This window comes from Mustela erminea, chromosome 12 (assembly GCF_009829155.1).
Source record: "Mustela erminea isolate mMusErm1 chromosome 12, mMusErm1.Pri, whole genome shotgun sequence".
Lineage (NCBI taxonomy): Eukaryota > Metazoa > Chordata > Mammalia > Carnivora > Mustelidae > Mustela > Mustela erminea.
The window spans coordinates 36338046-36354737 of record NC_045625.1 but is presented as its reverse complement, the minus strand read 5'-3'; the positions used below and the strand labels follow the sequence as shown (position 1 = coordinate 36354737).

The 16692-nt window shown below is 45.3% G+C and overlaps 1 protein-coding gene across 1 annotated transcript; it reads left to right on the top strand.

The window, feature by feature from the left end:
• Positions 1–8162: 8162 nt before the first annotated feature.
• C12H9orf131 (chromosome 12 C9orf131 homolog) lies at positions 8163–12916 on the top strand. The gene is made up of 2 exons (XM_032308182.1): positions 8163–8393; positions 8756–12916. Exons 1-2 carry the CDS (start codon positions 8163–8165, stop codon positions 12161–12163), a joined length of 3639 nt encoding a protein of 1212 aa, XP_032164073.1. The 3' UTR covers positions 12164–12916.
• The last annotated feature ends 3776 nt before the right edge of the window (positions 12917–16692 follow it).

Sequence of the window (16692 nt, the reverse complement as noted above, 5' to 3'; positions counted from 1 at the left end):
TGGGGCTCCAACTCCCATCCCCAAGATCAAGAGTCGCATGCTCTAACAACGAGCAAGCCAGGTGCCCCAGATCTTGCTGTTCTAAAAGCCTTCGCCTGGCCTGTCTGCTAGAGGCCTCTCCATGGTGGGCCTCAGCTCCTAGGGAGCCCGCCTCACCTCAGCCGCTTGACACTCTGCCCTACCTAGTGGGCCAGTGCTGGGCTGCCTCCCACCACTCCCACTGGCGCCCCCCGCGGCCACACAGCACCCTTCATTCTCCTCTGAAACTTCCCGGGGCCAGGTCCGGCATCCTGGCTCCTGTGGATGAGTGTGAAGGAAGGAGAGTTTGAGAAACTGACCTCTCCTGGAGGAGTGGCTCCGTGAGGTCTCACTGTCCTCTGACCAGTCCAGACATGTTCAGGACACCGGGCCTCTCCGGGACACTGGACAAGACCGTGTCCTTGCGGCCAGGGTAGTGGGGCTGGGCTGCTGGCGGGGCCCTTCCCGCGACATCGCCATGGAGGAGGCGGGGACGGGAGGAAAAAGGGGAGAGGGAGGGGGAAAGGAAAGGGAGGAGGAGGGAGAGGAAGAACGACTAGCGGGTTAGGCAGGGAAGAAGCTGCTGCAGCGGCGACGCGTCAACGCTCGGACCCACGGCTGATCCTCGGCGCAGCGCCCCCTACCCAGAAGCCTCATCGCGGGAGGTGGGGTAGTCCCGCGGCGGGAAGGGCTCTGGGGCGTCGTTCAAGTCCCGCCTGAACCTGGGCTGTGAGCTTAACTGCCCAGCTCACGTCTCACGGAAGCCAATGAGGCTCACCAGACTGGAGGCCTCCAACCTGGAGGCGAGGCCTCAAGAAGTGGCGAAGGCCTCAAGGAAGCCTGAGGAAAGAGTTCGGAAGCCAGGGAAGAGGACCGAGGCGGGGCCTCTCCAAGAAATCCCGCCCATCGCTCTTTCTAGATACTGAACTCTAGCCAAATACTACCAGGCAGATGCTGGAGTTAAAGCAGTGGAGTGGGTAGACAAGGTCTCTGCCCTCAGATTATTAAGGCACAAGTTACAGTCTAGTGTATTAAGTGCCAGTTGTGGGTGAGGGCAGTGTGTTAGGATAAGGGCTCCCATCCTAGCCTGGGAAGGTGAAGAAGGGCCTCCCGTAGAGACACCTTTCACTGCAGCAAGAAGGAAGGAGACTGAACGTTGAGCGTTTTTAATGATGAAAAATTCCCATATGATGGCTTCCATTCCTTTGAAAAGTGGAGATCTGGCCCATCTGCTAGGAGCAGAGGCAAGAGAAGTTGAAGAAAGTAAAGAAGGTTTGAATTGATTTTAAGTAGAATAGGAAACTTTCTTTTTTAAGATTTTTTTTTTTTAAGATTTTATTTATTCATTTGAGAGAGAGCACAAGCAGGGGGAGAGGCAAAGAGAGAGGGAGAAGCAGACTCCCCCTTGAGCTAGGAGCTGGACCTAGGGCCTGATTTAAGGACCTGCAGATCATGATCTGAGCCAAAGACAGACGCTTAACCATCTGGACCACCCGTGTGCCCCTAAGACTTTTTTTTAAAAAATATTTTATTTATTTGTCAGAAGGGGAAAGAGCAAAACCAGGGGGAGCAGCAGGCAGAGAGGCAGAAGCAGGCTTCCTGCTGAGCAGGCAGCCTAATGTGGAACTCAGTTCCATGACCCTGGGATCATGACCTGAGCCGAAGGCAGATCCTTAACAAACTGAGCCACCCAGGTGTCCCTAGGATGGGAAAGCATTTAAGGAATAAATGAAATAAGCTCCGCGAGCAGGGAGTTTTGCCTGTTTCAAAAGCTGATGTATCCCAAGTACTTAGTGCCTAGCACATAGTAGGCACTTAATGGAATGCATGAATAAATGCTTTTCAAGTGATAGTGGAGCTGACCATTAGTTACAGACCATGAATGTACAGTGATATGAACATGTACAATTTTATCCAACAGGGCCGAGCTACTTTCTAAAGGGCAGGTTCAGCAGAGGCAGAATTGGGATTTTGCCAGGTAAAAGTGATGAAAGAAAGAACTGAAGTGTTTGGGATGTGATTAAGTGATAGACCTTGAAGTCTATCATAAAGAGGGAGGAAATGAAGGCAAGAGGTTGTTGATGGACAAGGAGAAAGTGAAACGGATGTTCTGACAAGACTGAAGAATTGGCATATTTAGGACAAATCTAGAGGTTGAAGTCAGAGGATGGGATGCCAAACTATTTTAGAGAGCAAAACAGTCCATGATGAGGCTTCAGATATGGCATAGCTAGACTGGAGCTGAGGTAAAGGACTCTAAGATGAAAAAGTCTAGGAATTGAGAGTCATTAAATGGGCTATCCATACATATGTTTACATTTCCCACAGATTCCCTCCTCTTAAAGATGCTTCCCTGGGCTCTATCCAGCCCCTTCCCCAGTCTTCAGAGGATCTGCCTTCATACTTCAACGTTAGCCTTAGATCCTAAAAGGATAATGGCATGGCTGAGCCAGAAAACAGAATAGAAAAGTTAGAGAGGGCGGTAGTGGACATCTATTTTGTTTTATTTTGTTTTCATACCAACATGCATACACTTTTCTGAAAACAGTCTGCTTCCTTTGGAGGAACTACAACATTCCGGCTTCTTCAGTCTCAGTCCATGCGCAGGTAGAGTGTAAGTAACTCTGACCTGTTAGAAGAAGCATTCTGTTTCCCTGAGAGCAGTTCAGTGAGTAGTTCAGGAATGGATACATGACCAACTGGAACCCATAAGCACAATGTTGTCAGCACAACACCACATTTTCAGCTTCACTTGAACCTGCTATGACACAAAACCTGAAATATAGTTAGCACAGAAGAGAGCCAAGAAATAGAAAATAAGGACATCTGGATGGCTCCATTGGTTAGGCATCTTCCTTCAGCTCAGGTCATGATCCCAGGGTCCTGGGATCAAACCCTTCAGGGAGGCGGGGGGAGTCCCTGCTCAGCAGGAAGGGTCTGTTCCCTCTCCCCTGCTCCTACTCCTGCTTGTGTGCTCTCTCTTTTAAATAAATAAATAAAATCTTTTTTTTTTTTTTAAAGATTTTATTTATTTATTTGACAGAGAAAGACATAGCAAAAGAGGGAACACTAGGGGGAGTGGGAGAGGGAGAAGCAGACGAGCCCAATGCAGGGTTTGATCCCAGGACCCTGGGATCATGACCTGAGCTGAAGGCAGACGCTCAACAACTGAGCCACCCAGGTGCCTCAGTAAATAAAATCTTAAAAGAAAAAAAAAAAAAAAGAAAGAAACAGAAACTGAATCCTGATGACATTGAAATTAGTTCCTGAATCAACCCTACTACCTGAAACCAGCCAGTCCTACTCTTCAGTTAGGGTCAATATAGTCCCATTTGCTTACACCTATCGGATTTTATTTACTGTCTCTTATATCCAAATGATTCCTCACAATTTAAGGGGGTCCTCAAACTCTGGCTCTGCTTTCTGGGATAGCCATATTATATATATTATATTTATATATTTATATATAAATTATATATATAATTTATATTTACAATTTATATATACATATAAATAATTATATATACATATAAATTATATATACATATATAAATTACATATATAACATATAATAATATATAATATTGTATAGTAACAAATTATATAATTAATATAATTATACTAATATATTAGTAATAAATTATATAATTATATAAATTATATAATTAATATATATTAACTTCTCTGTGCCTCAGTTTCCATTTATATGGAAAAAAATAACAATACCTACTTCAAAGGGTTGTAAAGATTAAACAAAAGAGTTGTAGGAGCGCCTGTGTGGCTCAGATGGTTAAGCATCTGCCTTCCACTCAGGTCATGATCTCCAGGTCCTGTGATCTACTGCATGTGCGGAGCCTGCTTCTCCCTCTCTCTCTGCCTCTCCCCCTGCTTGTACTCTGTCTCTCTCTCTCAAATGAATAAAATCCTTTAAAAAAAAAAAAAAGAGTTGTAAAGATTAATAGAGTATTATTAAAGAGTAAAAATTTAAGATTATAAATTTGTTCCACAACACTGAGAAACAAGAAACATTACATTACTTAATTTTTCTAAGTTAAATTAAATCCGGTTCAAATCCCATTTACTAGTGTTGGAAGACATCCATTATTAAATCACGATGTGGCAGGGGCTTTTTTCCTCTTTAGCATGATACATTCACCAACAAAACAACCCTTCCCCACCCCCAAAAAACCGCTTAGAAAATAACCTCTGCTCTTGAGTATATCACAGTTGCCACTGGGATGTGCATTGTATAAATGCATACAGTCCATTCAAAGACAGGTGGCTCCACAGCATCTCTCTCAGGTATGCACACAGCATTTTTGCCATAGTTCCCAAGACTATGTGCTGGGTGTTCAGTGCCCTAACCATTAAATTGGCTCTCCCCATTAGAAGCCCTTACCCCCCACCCCAAAATCCTGCTGCCTACCAGTGGACTTCTGTACAGACCCTGTCACTCATGGAACCCATTATTATCTCTTTTCTCAAATTTCTGAACACACTTCTATCCTTGGGCAAGTCTTCTTTCAATCATCCTCCATCTTCTCCTTCTCAAGAACACCTAGCTAGGGGCGCCTGGGTGGCTCAGTGGGTTAAGCCGCTGCCTTCAGCTCAGGTCATGATCTCAGGGTCCTGGGATTGAGCCCCGCACTGGGCTCTCTGCTCGGCAGGGAGCCTGCTTCCTCCTCTCTCTGCCTGCCTCTCTGCCTGCTTGTCCTCTCTGTCAAATAAATAAATAAAATCTTTAAAAAAAAAAAAAAGAACACCTAGCTAAATTAAATTCCCCCTCCCACACAAGAGCCTGGATAAAGTTGTAGACTGGATATCTTGAAACTTGGGTTCGGGACTAGAAAACTAAAATCTATTACCAATTCCATGAGACAAGAAACCTAGAACTCCTGGAAGAGAGGAATTCTATACATAACATAAAAAGTTACCTTTTTATCCTACTGGTTGTTTCCTTTGGCAAGAAGTAGGAGAAAACAATTAAAAGCTTGGTAAATTGTCCTGCCATAAATGTATGTAAGTATTCAACATTGCTTTTGCTTTTTCCCATTAGGACTCAACTTACCTTCTTCATCCACAGGTAGCAAACTCAAATGCAAGGCAGGCAATACAAGTACAAGTAAAAATGGACACATATAAGCAAACAAAATCACAGGCACAACAGATAAACTGCAACTAGCCTTAGCTTTGGCATCAATGATGAGAACATGGAGAGAACCATGGTGAAGGGGAGCCACTGCTACTTAGCTCTAAATGGTCTTTACTTAGGGGCGCTTGGGTGGCTCAGTGGGTTAAGCCTCTGCCTTTGGCTCAGGTCATGACCTCAGGGTCCTGGGATTGAGCCCTGCATCCAGCTTCCAGTTCAGTGGGGAACCTGCTTCCCTCTCTCTCTGCCTGCCTCTCTGCCTACTTGTGATCTCTCTCTCTGTCAAATCAATAAATAAATAATCTTTTTTTTTTAAGATTTTTTATTTATTTATCAGAGAGAGAGAGGGAGAGCGAGCACAGGCAGACAGAATGGCAGGCAGAGGCAGAGGGAGAAGCAGGCTCCCTGCTGAGCAAGGAGCCCGATGTGGGACTTGATCCCAGGACGCTGGGATCATGACCTGAGCCGAAGGCAGCTGCTTTACCAACTGAGCCACCCAGGCGTCCCAATAAATAAATAATCTTTAAAAAAAAAAAAAAGGTCTTTACTTAGTGGAAATGAGTGTCTACTGCTACCAGATTTTAAACTTGAAATACTGATTATTATGTACAATCTGCTAGTAGTTTTATAGTGTTGGCTACTCCAGTTTTTAATGCTGGCCACATTGAACCAAATGGTACATATCAGTACATAATTTTTAAGCCCTTTTGTGGTTTCAGCTGCTATACATATGCTGCTAGCTGTCAAATTTTACATCTCCACCATAGACTGCTCTTCCAAGCTTCAGATCCATGTATCTAATTGCCTCCTGCCCAGTTTTTCCTTGTCACAAAAACCTCACATTTGAATGTCTAAATGGAGCCCATTACCCTCCCCCCAACCCTAACTTGGTTCCCAGGTCTGTGTTCTCTATTTCAGAAAAAAGGCACTAATAGGGACGCCTGAGTGTCTCAGTCAGTTAAGCACCTGCCTTCAGTTCAGGTCATGATCCCAGGGTCCTGGGGGATAGACCCCGACATCAGGCTCCCTTCCGACATCGGGCTCCCTGCTCAGTGGGGAGCCTGCTTCTCCCTCTTCTGCTGGGGCTCCCCCTGCTTGTGCTTCTCTCTCACTCTGACAAATAAATAAAATCTTAAAGAAAAATGGCACTAATATACACACCAAGCCTCCTGAGGTAGGAACCCTAGAGTCATTCTCAACTCCCACTCTCCTCCACCCCATGCCATTGGTAATGAAGTCTAACCAACTGTATCTTTGGAATTGTACTTGAATTCATTATTGTCCATTCTCACTCACTGCCTTGGTTTAGGCCTCATCTAAACTAAACTAAAGCAAGAGTTCCCTAATTAATCTCTCCTCAATCTCTTTGCCCTCAATAGAGCCAGTGTTCTTTCTAAGACACAAAACTTGATCTTGTCACTTTCATGCTCAAAATTTTTTAATGATTTTCCATCCTCTTCAGGATAAATTTCAGTTTCTCAGACTGAAATTGAGGGGCCTTGGTGATCCTGTCTTTCCAGGTCCATCTTTTACTGCTTCTCCAACCCCCATACATTGAAATACCTGCAATTTCCCCAATGGTACATGCTTTCTCTGCCCTAGCACCTTTAGACAGGCTGTTCCTCCTATGTGAATTGTCCTTCTCTTGCTCCCTATACTTTCATTTTCTTGGCTCCTCAAAACAAGCATTAATCATCTCATCTGGGAAGCAGCCCCTGGCAAGAAACCCCAGGCTAGTTAGATACCTTCCTCTAACCCCATAGTACCCTGTGTATATTTCTATTTTAACTGTCTATTACTTGACTGTTTTCCCCCCACTGAAATGGGACCTACTTTAGTGCAGAGACTGTCTTATTTCTATCTCCTCAAGCCTGAGACAATATCTGATCCATAGTAGGCAATCAATAAGTATGTTGAAAGAGTGAATGAATAAATAAATCTAGTCCAACTCATGATACCTAAGGGAGAAATCCTTCTTGTCTGAAATCACAGAGCTTATTAGTGACAGAGTTAGGAAACCCAAATCTTAATTTCAGCTCAGTACTTTCTATCAGACTAAGAGGCCCTTTGATGGGGGTGGGATGAGGAGAGAGGCATTAAATTGTACCTTGAAGGTGGGGATTGAAGTTTGGCCCTGAAAGGAAGAGCCCATTTGGAACAGAGTGGTGGTTTTAGGATAAAGAGGGGCAAATAAAGAAAAATGGTCAAGCATATTTGATTTGTATTCACATACATGCTTGCCAAGAAGTTCTTAACCAACTTAAAGTCAAATAAAACATTTCACAGCTGACACAAGATTTTAAAAGGGGGTAGGGTGGGAACAGAGTCCTTATATTAAAGATGGAACAAGGCTTATAATTAAAAACCTTAAAAAAAGTAATTTTTAAAAGATTTATTTTAGAAAGAGAGCACACACGCACACACGTGCACAGAAGGGGCAGAGGGAGAGGGAGAGAAGCAGACTCCCCAGTGAGTGCAGAGCTCCATGAGGGGCTTGATTTCAGGGCCCTGATATCATGACCCGAACTGAAACCAAGAATCAGCCACTCAAATCAACTGAGCCACCCAGGTGCCCCAAAAGAGATTCTTAGCATATAGTATGTTCTATCCTAATCATATAAGTTTGTTCATTTAATCCTCACAACAACTCTATATGGTAATATCACCCCCATTTGACAGGTGAGAGAACTGAAGCACTAGAAGATTAAGCAGTTTGATTTCATAGACAGGAAGTAGCAGCACCAGGATTTGAATAAAGCAGTTTGATGCTAGAATCCACGTTCTTAATGACAATGTCTGAAGCATAAATCTGGCTCTGGTAATCAAGACAAAAGGTGTCACTAAGGTTTCACTGTTATGAAATATTAGTTGCCTGACAAGAGGCAATGTTTTGGCTCTAAATTCAGGGGAAAGGCTGTTAGGCATGTGGGGGATGGGAGTTCTTTGTTCTGTGATGCAGTGATGACCTCGGTAAACTGCCACTAGGCTGAGGAAAATGGAATGGCTGTTAGAAGGCCTGCTTGGGGCTGAAGGGGACATGGAGCTTCTTTGGAGCCAGTTGACCCATGCCCTGGCCTGCAGACACTGTGGCAGCAGCTGCCTCCAGAGTCCAGGGAATCTGGTGACACTATTCCTGTTCATGATTTGGCAGATCCGGAGGTGGTGGCAGCTTGGGAGGTGGCGACAGTTTCAACCCTGGTACTCTGGGGACATGATGCAAGGCACGGTGGGTGACATGGATGTGCAGCTGGGTGAATGACTCTTGATATCACATGTTGAGTTCGGGCAAAAAAAATTACTGACATGGAAGGACTTTAAGTCTTAAATGTGAGGCCGGATGAGTGACCATGGATACCAGATTTAAAGACAGGTGAATGATCACTGACCCTAGATATAGTTATGGTAGGGAATGCTGATCTCTAAATATGATCTAGGACATGGCCCAGGTGGGTAAGTGACTACTGACCACAGACATGGGGGCCAGGTGAGTAACTTCCTTCTGGATGTGGAACAGAGATTAAGGGCTTTATGACACACCTTGTGTCTCTGAAAGGTTTCATGCCTGAAGTATCTTTCTCCACTCCCCAGGGCCTACCACTTCTGTACAATGTGGTTTTCTTTGATCACCTGTGGAAGCAGAAGTCAGAGGATGAAGAGGAGGAGGAGGAAGGAGAGGAGACATCTCTGGATCCACTGAAACCATTTTCATTTCCCAAAGAAGCTTCCACTACAGAGCAAGCCATCACAGCCCCATCTCAACCATCCTGTGGTTCTGAGGACCTCCACAAAGCTGTAGGGACACCAAATCAAGTACAAACACAGAGCCCAAGCTCTTCCAGATCCTTCCCCACCTTTCAGATCCTGACCAACCTGCCTGTGAGGCACAAAACAGAATCAGGAAGCTATCTACGTCAGAGAAAAAGCCAGCTCTTCTGGGGTCTCCCCTCTCTGCACAGTGAGTCCTTGGAAACCATCTTCCTGAGCTCAAGTGGCCCCTCTCCCCTGAAGTTGTCTGTTGGTCCCTTTGTCTTCTTCAACAAGCTTGCCTTCGTGGCTAGGTCCAATCTGCAGCTTCCCCAGTATTGCTCCCCAGTTCAGCCTCCTACCCATAAAATCCACATTACGGAAGACCTAGAAGGGATAGCCCTTGATCCTCAGCAACTTCCTCCTCCTTCCCCTTCTGTCCCATCGCTACCCTTCCATCTTAAGTCCTTTCCCATGGACCACCAGGGAGTCCTATGTGGTGCTAAGGCATATACACAGTGGCTTATGCAGCAGAAAGAGGTCCCTTGGATCTCTAAGGATCAACCCCTGTACCTACAGCCTGAACGCCAAAGAACCAGACCTTCTAAGCTCTCCCTCTTATCTGAGGTATGGTGGGATGTGCCACCGGATCCCAGCATCCAACACATCCTAGATTCACTCTCTGACTCTCCACTGTATCCTCCTAGCCTTCTGGGAGTCCTGACAAGGCTTGAGGCCCCACAGAAGACTATGGGACAAAATGAGGACACCACGGCCACTAAGCCTATAATGCCAGCTCTCAGCACAAATCTGGCTTCCCTTTCAGAACTCCAGGAAGTCACCCCTATAGAAGGCTTGCCTACAGCTAAGGCCCTCTGGGAAACCACAAGGCAAAGAAAGTATCCTCAAATCTCTGAGCCTTCAATCCTAGTCCATTGCCAATCTGTAGACCCCAGGACAGAGACACAAGAAACCAGCCCCCTGGGAGTTCCACCTGGATATAAAACTCAGTGGAGAACCACAGGACATAAAGGGAGTTCTCAAGCCTTTGAGCCTTCAATACCATCTCCCTGCCAAGTCCGAGATGCTCTGTCAGAACTCCATAAAGTCATCCCTGAAGGAGGACCTTCTGCACCAAAGAACTTCTGGGAAACCATGAGTCACAGAGAGAGCCCTCAGACCTCTAGGTCTCCAATGCCATGCCCTTGCTCTCCCCCAGGGCCCCTGCAAGAACTCCAGGGAGAAAGTTCTCTGGAAGATCCATCTAGGTATAAGCCCCAGTGGGGACACAGAGAAAATTCAGGAAACCCATGGGCCTTTAGGCCCCCAGCCCTGGACCTCAACCCAGCACTCTATTCAACCAGCCCTGTATATGTCCCACCAAGATCTGAAACTTCATGGAATGGTAGGGAGAGTAGAGAAAATCTCTGGGTTTCTGTAGACCCCGTTTCTTCTCCCAGGATTCCTCTATCTTCCTTGCTGGTATCCCTAGGAATGAGTTCCCAGGGAATTTTGTCTGAGTCCAAAGCTCTGGAAGGGCAGAGAGAGAACCTCTGGACCTCTGAGTCCCCAGCCCCTGACCACAGCCCATTTCTAGCTTCCATTCTGGAACTTCACAGACTCAATCCTATGGGAGGCCTCACCAGATCAGAAGCTGTATGGAGGGACATTGAGCATTCTAGGAATTCCTGGGCTTCTGAACCTCCATCTCTGGCCCTCAGCCCATCCCCAGCTCTTAAATTTGAGCCCCTCAGAGCTAGCCCCATGGGGATCCTGTTTGATTCTGAGGATAGATGTGGAGATATAAAAAGGAGAAAGAACTCCTGGGACTCTGAGCTCCCAGCTTGCAGCTTACCCCAAGACCCACATGGAGCCAGATCCTTGGGAGCCCTGACTGACTCTGAGCCTACTGGGAGGAACAAGCAGCAGAAAGAAACCTGCTGTGTTCCCGGGTCCCCACTATGGGGCCCCAGCCCACCTTCAAATTCTAAATCAAAGTCTCACATAAGTGAGCCTCCTGGAGACCAACATACCTGTAAGCCAAAGGGGGAAACACTGGAGCAGAGAGACAACTGCTGGGACACTGAGCTCCCAACCCCAACCTCTAGCTCTCTCTCTGCTCCTCCTCCAGATCCACATATTGACTCTGACTTTGTGTGGAGGAATGTGCAACCAAAAGGGATCCCCCAGGGCTCTAGTCCTCCAGCAGTGGATCTCCTGCAGCCAAAACGCTGGCCTGCCACTTTAGCTAAAGCTCTGAAGATTGAGCCCAACCAGCCTGACCTACCCAAGAGAGAACTGTTTCCAGGGACTAAGGCAGAGACTCCATCCTTCCAGGGAGAGGCTGTCCCAGGGGTGACCCCTAACTCTAGGATCCAGGCCTGGCACTGGAGTAGAGAATTGGAACTCAGGCTGAAAAAACTACATAAGAGCCCTGCTTCCAGATCCCCTGACCCAAGTCAATCGTTTGGCAGCAACTCTGTGCTGAGCTCCACAACTCAAGGCTCCTGGAGACTCTCTTCCTGCCCCCCACAGCTGAATCGTCCCTCTAATTTATGCCCCCACTCTTCAAGCTGTCATCCCTCCAAAATTCACAGCCCAGATCAGCCTGTCCAGATCTCCCACTGTTACCACTCACACTCTTCTTCCCAGCCACAGCCACAAGGGTCTGGCAGGGCCGAACAAAGGTCTCAGACAGAGGAAAGAATGAAGATGAAGATAGTAGCTGAGGTCTTATGCCAGGGGCCATGTGTTTGCATGGAGACTAGTGAGAACTGCTCAAGCAAGTCCTCAAACCCTGAGGTTCCTGCCTCAGGTAACAAGGCTTCAGCCCCATCTTCAGCCAAAAAGAGAGGGAGTCCCAGGAAACCCAAAGCAGGAGACCACAGAAGAGGGGATGCAAGACTGGAGTTATCCACAGTTACACGGAAAAGCCACCCAGCCCAGGCAAGACGACCAGTAGAAGCCCCTGTAAGCAGACTTTTCCAAAGACCTCAGCACCAAGACCATAACTCTCAACACATTGCTCTTCCTCATCACCTTCACTCTAAGGCTGCAGGTCCCCAAATTCAGCGAGGAGCCGGGCTGGGAGCTGGTCACATCCTGACCCCTCAACACTCTAAGCACTGCCCTTGGGCCCACATGGAAAAGCATTTCTCCTCCCCTACACCTCAGATTCCCCTTACCAAGGGTCTCCAAAGAATGTTAGCCAAGTTTCTAGTCACCCATGGCCCCTGCCAACCAAAACCGTAAAAGGAAAGGCTGGTAGTACTGGCACCCAATACCCTAAGATTTGAAGCCAAACCAGTTGTGGGATGGGGAGAGGAAATCCTAATAAACTAGGTTAACTAGACCAATCCCTCTCACGTCATCTTTGGAATCTGTGGTACTGAGAATTATCAGCTTCCTATTAGCTTCTGCTATAGCTGTACTACCTCAGGATCCAAGAAGTAGAGAACTCAGGATTTTGCAGGCTTAATTAACTTTTCAAACCCTTCAGACCATCAGCCTGGAGTCCACACTTCTCTGCGCTACAGGGGGAGACTGTAACGCCAGAAGAGTCCAATGCTACCCATGAGAAAAACTTCAAGTGAACATTAGAAAAATACATCCATTCACATGAACACAACTGGTCTGAGTCTAGTCAGCTATTCTTGATCCTCGGTACAGTCCCCTTCTTCACCCACTTGACCCACAAGTTCTCTATACTTCTGACCATTTCTTTGATCATCTATCCCCAAGAACATAAAAATAAGCACCTTTTTGTATGCTCAGTGACGATGGGGATTTTTTCTATAATTGCCTGTTCATATACCCTTTACCCATTTTTCTACTGCTGCCCTAACAAATTTACCACAAAACACAAATTTGTCAAAGGCCTGACATGTCCCATGGAGCTGAAATCAAGGTTGGCAGGGCTGCATTCATTTCTGTAGGCACTGAAAATTCATTCCTTGTCTTTCCCAGCTTCTAGAAGCTACCCACATTCCTCAGCTACTGGCTGTCTTCCTCCATCTTCAAAGCTAGCAAATCCAAGTTAAGTTCTTACCGCTTTGCTTTCTTCTGCCTCCCTCTTCAACTTTTGTTTTGTTTTGTTTTTGTTTATTTGACAGAGAGAGATCACAAGTAGGCAGAGAGGCAGGCTGAAAGAGGAGGAAGCAGGCTCCCCGCTGAGCAGAGAGCCCGATTCGGGGCTCGATCCCAGGACCCTGAGATCATGACCTGAGCTGAAGGCAGAGGCTTTAACCCACTGAGCCACCCAGCCGCCCCTCCCTCTTCAACTTTTAAGGACACCTGTAATTACATTGGGTCTACCTGGATAATCCGAGATACTCTTCCTATCTTGAAGTCTAACCATTTTAAAGTCAGCAACCATTAATTTAAACTGCAATGTTTAATTCCTGTGCCAGATAAAAATAATATATTCAAAGGTTCCAGGAATTAAGGTGTGGACCTCCTGGAAGGGCCTACCTACCACAGATATTATCCTATTATGCAGGCTACAAATATTTTCTCCCAATCTGTAGCTTAATTTCTAATTTTGTTTAAGGTGACTTTCACCGTACTAAGCTTGAAAGTTTTTATGTAATTAAGCAGACCAATTATTAAGATGATTTTTAAAATGTGCTCATATGTATTTTTAAAGATTTATTTTAGAGACAGACACAAGAATAGGGAGAGAGAAAAGGAGTCTTAAACAGACTCCTCACTGAATGCGGATACATGGCTCCATCTCGTAACGCTGAGATCACAGCCTGAGCTGAAACCCAAGGGTCAGATGCTCCACAGACTACACCACTCTGGTACCCCATAAAATTTGCTTGTATTTTTCTAAAATTCTACAATACACATTACTGCTTCTATAAAAACAAGAAGTTTTTAAAATGTGAATTGTCAAGGTGCCTGGCTGTTGGTAGAGGGTATAACTCTTGATCTCTAGGTGGTGAGTTTAACACCCACACTGGGCATGACTACTTCAAAAAAATTAAGTGAACGGTCTATGCACAATGCACATATGTCTGACAATATTATGTACACTTGGAAATTGAGTGAATTTTTTTTTTTTTGCCACAATTAAAAACGGGGGGAAAATAAGTGAATTGTCTAGCTCTAAAATCTGTCACTTCCTGCCTAAACCGCCCAGAAAACCCACAACTTTAAAACGAACTTCATGGGGCACCTGGGTGGCTCAGTTGGTTAAGTGGCTGCCTTCCGTTCAGATCATGATTGTGGGGTCCTGGGATAGAGCCCCGCATCAGGCTCCCTGGTCAGCAGAGAGCCTGCTTCTCTCTCTCCCTCTGCCTGCCACTTTGCTTCCTTGTGCTCTGTCAAATAAAAAAAGTAAGATCTTAAAAAAGAAAAATAAACTTCACTTGGGGAGGTACCTGGGTGGCTCAGCCGATTAAGCATCTCTTATTTTTAGCTCAGGTCATGATCTCGAGGTCATGGGATCAAGCCCTATGTCGGGCTCTGCAATCAACAGGAGTATGCCTGACTTACTCTCCCTTTCTGCCCCTACCCCACCACTGCATATGCGCACATGCACACATACTCTCTCTAAAACAAACAAATCTTTAAAAAAAAAAAAAAAGTAGCAGGAAAAATAAAATAAAAAATAAATTTCACTTGGGGCACCTGGCTCGCTCAGTCAGTAGAGCATGCAACTCTTGATCTTGGGGGTTAAGTTCAAGCCCCATGTTGGGTGTAGAGTACTTAAAATCTTTTTAAAAAATAAAGGTTCTATGAGGTTAAATCCACATTCCCAATCCACTGCTAAACTTTTCATTCCACAATATTCCCTCTATTCCATATATACAGTTGACAAAAACTGTACATGTACATGCTGTTCCTCTGCCTCCTGTCACTCTTCTGTTCCAAAGCTTTATTTAGCCTAAACCTGTCCAGAGGGTCTTTGCCCAGAACTCACCACCTGCTGGCCAGGAGTGGAACTGAAGATATTTTTCCTCTTCCCAACTACTGCCCCGGCCTCCTAAATAATCTCAAAGCCACTGCAATTCTTTAATTTTTTTGGTTAATTTTAGGTAGGTTCTATGCTGACTATGGGGCTTGAACTCAATCCTGAGACCAAGAGTTGCATGCTCTACCAACTGAGCCAGTCAGGCACCCCGAACACAATGCAATTCTTAATTTCTACTTGTCAGGGGCATTTCATGAGTATGTGCCTATCTTTTTAAGCCCTTGGTGGAAAAGAGTAACAAACCATTAACATTTGGCTCAGTTCAGCTGAATTAACGACTGGCAGACCTGTGTTCTCATAGGCATTGTGACTAGACTTTCACGGCAACTTTTAAGATCAGTATCTTAAATCCAAATATATCTTAGGGTGCTGGGTAGTTCAGTTAGTTAAGTATCTGACTCTTGATCTCCACTCCAGTCTTGATCTCAGGGTCATGAGTTCAAGCCCTGTGTTGGGCTCCACGCTGGGTGTGGAGCCTCCTTAAAAAAACAATAAAAACAAATATATCTTAAGATATTGGGTTTAGGGACGCCTGGGTGGCTCAGTTGGTAAAGCAGCTGCCTTCGGCTCAGGTCATGATCCCAGCGTCCTGGGATCGAGTCCCACATCGGGCTCCTTGCTCGGCGGGGAGCCTGCTTCTCCCTCTGCCTCTGCCTGCCATTCTGTCTGCCTGTGCTCGCTCTCTCCCCTTTCTCTCTGATAAATAAATAAAATCTTTAAAAAAAAGAAAGATATTGGGTTTATAGTTTCATCTTTGCTTTTCCATCTGCAGTATACTGTTGGTCCTCTATAGTCTGTTTCATGCCATATTCCTGGTTAGAAATCCATCTCCAAACTGTAGCACCTATCCTATGAAAGAAGCAATTAGCTACAGTAAAATTGTAAAATCCAATTTCTTTCTATGAACACTGGAAGGAAAAAATGGGACTGCCTATATGATTTGCCTCTTGGTTTAGGTATGCAGGTGTCTGCATGTGCAAGCTGACAGTTCCTCACACTGTTTTGTACAGTTTGCAAAGCACTGTCAACCACTTTAGTTATCAGAGGCCCCAGAAGAATTAAGTGCCTTGTTCAAAGCTACACTGCTATAAGCTCCAGTGCCAAAACCAGAACCAGACCTCTCTCTCACTGTAAGTCTTGTTCCCTGGTTTTTCCTAAAGGATCTATAGAGCTCCATCTGTCTTCTACAAACACACTTTGTGTGACATGTAAAAGTAAAACAATCATTCCAACTCAAACTTCTCACATTATCAACCAGTATCTCTACATATTTTGCAAGAAAATACCACTTGTCTTCTAATCTGATCCTATAGCTTGATGCAGAGGCACCACCCAAATGTCTTTCCCCCAAATGATTGTCTTTGGCCCACAATGAAGTTAGGCTGCCAACCCAGTGATAAGCCATATGGATGACAGAATGATAATGTTCAAAGTGGAAATAAGACTGAAGGCTAGCCATCAGGACACATAAATGGTGGGAAAACCACAAGAGGATGAAAGACAGAAAGTGGCAGAGAACGAAACATGGAGAATGAGGGAAGAGTCAACTCAATCTCCAACGTCCAAAAATCTCTATTTCACAACACACCAAGTTCCATCAGCCAATAAAATTATCTTGTCCTTGCAGATTATCTATCTTTGTAATCCATACCAGTGACTGGTGTAAGTACTAGGAAGACCAGTAAAAAGCTGACTGGGGATTATTTTTTCTGCACCATACTCCTCTCTAGGTAAGGCATCACAGTACTGATACTAAGAGCATTAAATGATTATGTTGGTACCCGTTGAACAAAAAGGATATTCT

Coding starts and splice junctions, on each gene's coding strand:
- C12H9orf131 (XM_032308182.1), top strand. CDS start 8,163: ATGGAATGGCTGTTAGAAGGCCTGCTTGGGGCTGAAGGGGACATGGAG. Junction 8,394..8,755: donor GGGACATGATGCAAGGCACG/GTGGGTGACATG, acceptor TCCACTCCCCAG/GGCCTACCACTTCTGTACAA.